At 56.4% G+C, this 4,187-nt stretch overlaps 1 protein-coding gene across 3 annotated transcripts in view; it reads right to left on the bottom strand.

The window, feature by feature from the left end:
• COG1 (component of oligomeric golgi complex 1) overlaps positions 1 to 4,187 on the bottom strand; it is a 10,262-nt gene that overhangs the window by 4,023 nt on the left and 2,052 nt on the right. For all 3 annotated transcript variants that reach the window (XM_035901557.1, XM_035901559.1, XM_035901558.1), the window contains exons 4-8: positions 3,753 to 3,963; positions 2,795 to 3,583; positions 2,326 to 2,472; positions 1,237 to 1,398; positions 803 to 930 (exon numbers count right to left, since the gene is read on the bottom strand). In XM_035901557.1, the coding sequence (XP_035757450.1) occupies positions 803 to 930; positions 1,237 to 1,398; positions 2,326 to 2,472; positions 2,795 to 3,583; positions 3,753 to 3,963 (1,437 nt within the window). The remainder of the gene's footprint in view (positions 1 to 802; positions 931 to 1,236; positions 1,399 to 2,325; positions 2,473 to 2,794; positions 3,584 to 3,752; positions 3,964 to 4,187) is intronic.

Genomic DNA, 4,187 nt, shown 5'->3' with positions numbered 1-4,187 from the left:
CGGGGGCCTGCAAGCAGAGCAGAGGCCTGTCAGGGGTGACATCCTAGCAATGGCTGCTGATGCCAACAGGGTGGTTTCACTGGTCCCTCTGAAACAGTGAAAGGCTTGGCCCTAAGAGGCGACTGAGCAAAACGGGAATGGCTCCGCAGAACGGCAGCTGCCAAAGGGTTTCTTGCTATTCCACAGCCTCCAGCATCTGCTGTCGCAGGGGAACCTTTTCCCTGTGATACGTCTCAGAGAGAGATGCCTCCGTGCTCAAGACTGGAGCATACACAAGGTTTTAACTCTCAGGTGGGAGCTTAACTGTTCCCTCCGGGCATCCTCCAACAGCATCCCTGCCGCCGTCGGCAGCTGCCAAAGGGTTTCTTGCTATTCCACAGCCTCCAGCATCTGCTGTCGCAGGGGAACCTTTTCCCTGTGATACATCTCAGAGAGAGATGCCTCCGTGCTCAAGACTGGAGCATACACAAGGTTTTAACTCTCAGGTGGGAGCTTAACTGTTCTCTCCGGGCATCCTCCGACAGCATCCCTGCCGCCGTACGGACACACTGTGTATGCAAGCAGGGGGACCAGCCTGCTGTTTCTGAGCTCTCGGCTGCAGAATCCCACCCCTCCTGTATTTCGAGGATGAGCTTAGTGTCAGTGAACACGTCAGAGCTGAGTCCGTGTTGCCCCTCTCCCGTGAGGCCCAAAGGCACCAATCCTGCAGCGTTCTCCTGACAGCCGCTAAGGACGTTGGTTTAAACCATTTTAGGGCCCCACAAACTACTGCTACTGTTTGAACCCCAGAACTGCACCGCACCCGGAGTCATGCTTGATCCTGCTGGTTTTTGCTTCCTCGCTCTTCGCCGTCAAGATGATACTCAGGTACCGCAGATCGTAGAGTAACTGCAGAGCTCGGTTCTGGGTCATGGGGAAGGTGCCTGCTTTCTGCAAGGAGGACAGTCAGGACCAGGGCTCCTCACTCGCACTGAGGGAGGGCTGTCAAAGGACTGCTTCAGGGGAAACATTTGGAAACACCAGCACCAAGAAACAACCAACCCAACTGAACCATTCTGAGCATGCAATCTGGTGTCTGATCCCTTTTTGTCTCATTTTTGGGGGAAGGCAGGGGAAGAACATACTCATCCCTTCCAACTCTCACAGGCAGACATTTTCCATTCCGAGGGACACCGTGTGCCCAGTCACCCTCCCGTCCCACACCAGCCAGAGCAAAGGCTGATCCTACTCACGTACCTTCTCCTGCTTCTCTTCCACAAGCTTTTCATAGGCAGCAAGCACTTCGGCCATGCAGGTCCTCAGCAAGTCCTGCAAGGTGACTTTTGGAAGAGTGTGACCACCGACCCGGTTCACCTCTTGGCACAGGCTGAAGAGGAGACACTGGACGTACCAGGATGGCTGGTTAAGAAAAGAGGGTTATTTTCATGTGGCCTATAAGCTACGTTAGCTTTATCAGCAGCACAACATCGCTTCGGTTCTCGTGATGTGAGCTTCCTACTTCCTCAGCAACCACAAAGCTCTGCCGCTGAGACCTTCCTGCCCCCACAGCATGGCTCAGGTATCTCATGGGGTTTTATTTACTGACACACCAGACTTTTGTTATAGCAGTCCTCAGAGTCCCACAAGTACTTTTACCAGAGATATTCACCTGAGCGTAGTCAGAACAGAATTGCTTGTGCCTCTTTTGTCACCACTGAGCCTGCTCTGATCACCCACTACCCGGGCTTGTTATTTACTCCCTTGCTCTTCTCCTGGGCCTCCCAGCTATCCTGAGCTCTCATCCGGATGCTTTTTCCTTCAGAATTAACAAAATTCACCTTACAAGATTCACTGCGAAAGACTACTGCCCTGTCCAGCCCCTCCTCTCCCTCCACGCCATCGCCACCTGCTTTGTCCCTGCGCGTGTCACTCCTGCACCACCACCACCACGCCTAAGGAGAGCTGCAAGACCTCGGTTCTCCCCGTTGTTGTAGCCCTGTCCTCCAGTGCATCCAACTTCCACGAAATCCCACCCCTGGGGGCCTCTGTGTACAAACCAGGCACAAGTCCTCCTTTAGCTCAGTTTGACAGGATCTGGGCCAATCTTACTCATTTGAATATACAGCAGCAACTATCTAATTTCCTTCCTCTGACCTCTGTCCTTAGGAGGCGAGTATCTCAAAGAGCAAATAAGAGCACCAGAGAGTGTTTGCCCTCTGCTCATAACACCAGGCAAACTCCGCAGCAGGTCAGCAGCATTTGGCAAAGCAGCGGGTTTGGAAATCGGTGCTTTTCTCCCCCCAGCAGACTGCTCCTCTGTGTTTGCCGAGAGGACATTTCTCATACCTGCACGGGCAGCCGGATCTTTGATGTTACGCTGTTTCCAGACTCCGTTTCCTCCTGAATTTCAATTTCATCCCAGTTGGTGGCTGCGGCCAAGACAGAGCCAGCTGTGTCGAGCAGCAACGTGTGGCTAAAGCACTGAACCAGACCCTAGAGCACCAAAACACAAAAGCACCCAGTCACAGACAGCTCTAATGGGAGCACCAAAGGAAGAGCAGCCTGCTCCTGCCTGCAGAGAAACCAACCTCCCACATCCCCCTGCTCCTCCCAAAGTGAATTCCATGGAGACCATCCCACTGCATGCCACCTCCGAGCTGCCACCGCCTCCTCTCCCTGCAGGCTCACCGAGCAGCACAGCACCAGCCCAGCGAGCTCTCAGCAGCCAGCTAAGGAGCAGCAGCGCTGACCGCAGGGAGCTGAGCGAGCGACACCCACGCAGGAAGCAGCTGTGACAAGAGAAACAGCTCCTTACTTTGGTGACAGCTGAGCTCCAGATCTGGTAAGCAAACAGGCTCTGCTGCAGGAGCTCTGCCTTCACCCCCTGCCACTTGGCCTGCGCGGGGGTCACTTCCTGGGCTTTCCCCTTCCCCAGCTTCTTGGTGGAGCGGGTTTCCTTCAGCGCCATCTCCGTGCTGCCTGACTGGCCCAGGATACACTGCTTCAGGTGAGGGCAGAGCTCGGTCAGGGACTGGCAGAGTCTCGCCATGAAGAGGACAGCGTTGAGTCTGGCATCGCTGGGAGCGTCCGCCTGCCCCCCCAGCAGGCTCTGGGCACTCTGGAGCTCATCGCGCAGGCAGCCCAGCACGTGGTGGATGCAGGTGACGCAGTGGTCACGGAGCAGCCCCTCCACTGTGCTGGCATCGGCGTAGCGGTCAAAGGCAGAGCGCGGCTGCACCGTGGGAGCAGCCTCCTTGGCAGCCGAGGAGTCCGCGGGAAGGTAGCACAGGAGATCGTCCAACCTGGCCTTCAGCTTGGAGTCCAGAGCCGAGCAGAAGCTCTGCACACATGGCGTGAGCGCCTGGGCCTTCATGGACAGGCCGCTCTTGGCGAACTGGCCGCGGTTTGCCACGTTGACCCAAGCGGCGTCGGAAGGCAGGTCGCTGGAGCTCTCTGACCACAGGAACAGGGCTGCGTTGTGTTCAAACTGGACGTGCTTGCTCAGGGTAGAGGTGCCGGGTTTGACTTCAAGTTCCTGCAGAGCTAAGGTGAGAAGCTGCTTGGAGCTGCTCGAGATGGAGTCAAACCCTTCTTTGGTCAGTGTCTGGAAGAAAAGCAGAAGAAAAAAAAAAAAAAACGACCTTTTACATGTGCCTCCTGCCACCCAGCACTTAAAATACACCCTTAGTGCTGCTAACAGGCACCACTGTTTGAGGCAAGAAGAGGGGGCACAGGGCAAGGCTCCCCATGAACTGTCGTGGCAGCGCGCCCACCTCTAGCCTGTCCAGGAAGAGCTGCTGCAGCAGATCCTCCCAGAAGGAAGCAGGCTTGTCCAAAAGGCGACGGCACACCGCCTCCCAGTTCTGGCTTATGGACTCGCTCATCAGCAGCTCCCACACCGCGTCGCGAATCCCCGCGAGGCCTTTCATGCTCTTCACGTAGACAAGCAGGTTGCTGACCCCGGCCCTGATGTCGTCACTGCACCTGCAGGGAACGTTTCACTTCAGTCTGACTTGCTCAGATGCAGCCCCCGGGGAAGGCAGGAGAGAACCTCGGCTACATCCAGGAGGGGGAATTCTTAACCTGGCGGTAAGAGGCTCTGCCTGCAGAATCTCCTGCGGGGCTGAGGATCCCTTTGCCTCTCAGTGAGGCAGCTGCACCCTGACTCCCACGCTGGGGCCCCGTGGGAAAGCCATGTGCCCACCGGC

Source organism: Egretta garzetta, unplaced genomic scaffold (assembly GCF_000687185.1).
Source record: "Egretta garzetta isolate BGI_Z169 unplaced genomic scaffold, ASM68718v1 scaffold19, whole genome shotgun sequence".
NCBI lineage: Eukaryota > Metazoa > Chordata > Aves > Pelecaniformes > Ardeidae > Egretta > Egretta garzetta.
Note: the sequence above shows the minus strand (reverse complement) of the source record. Positions and strands in the feature narration are given on the sequence as shown.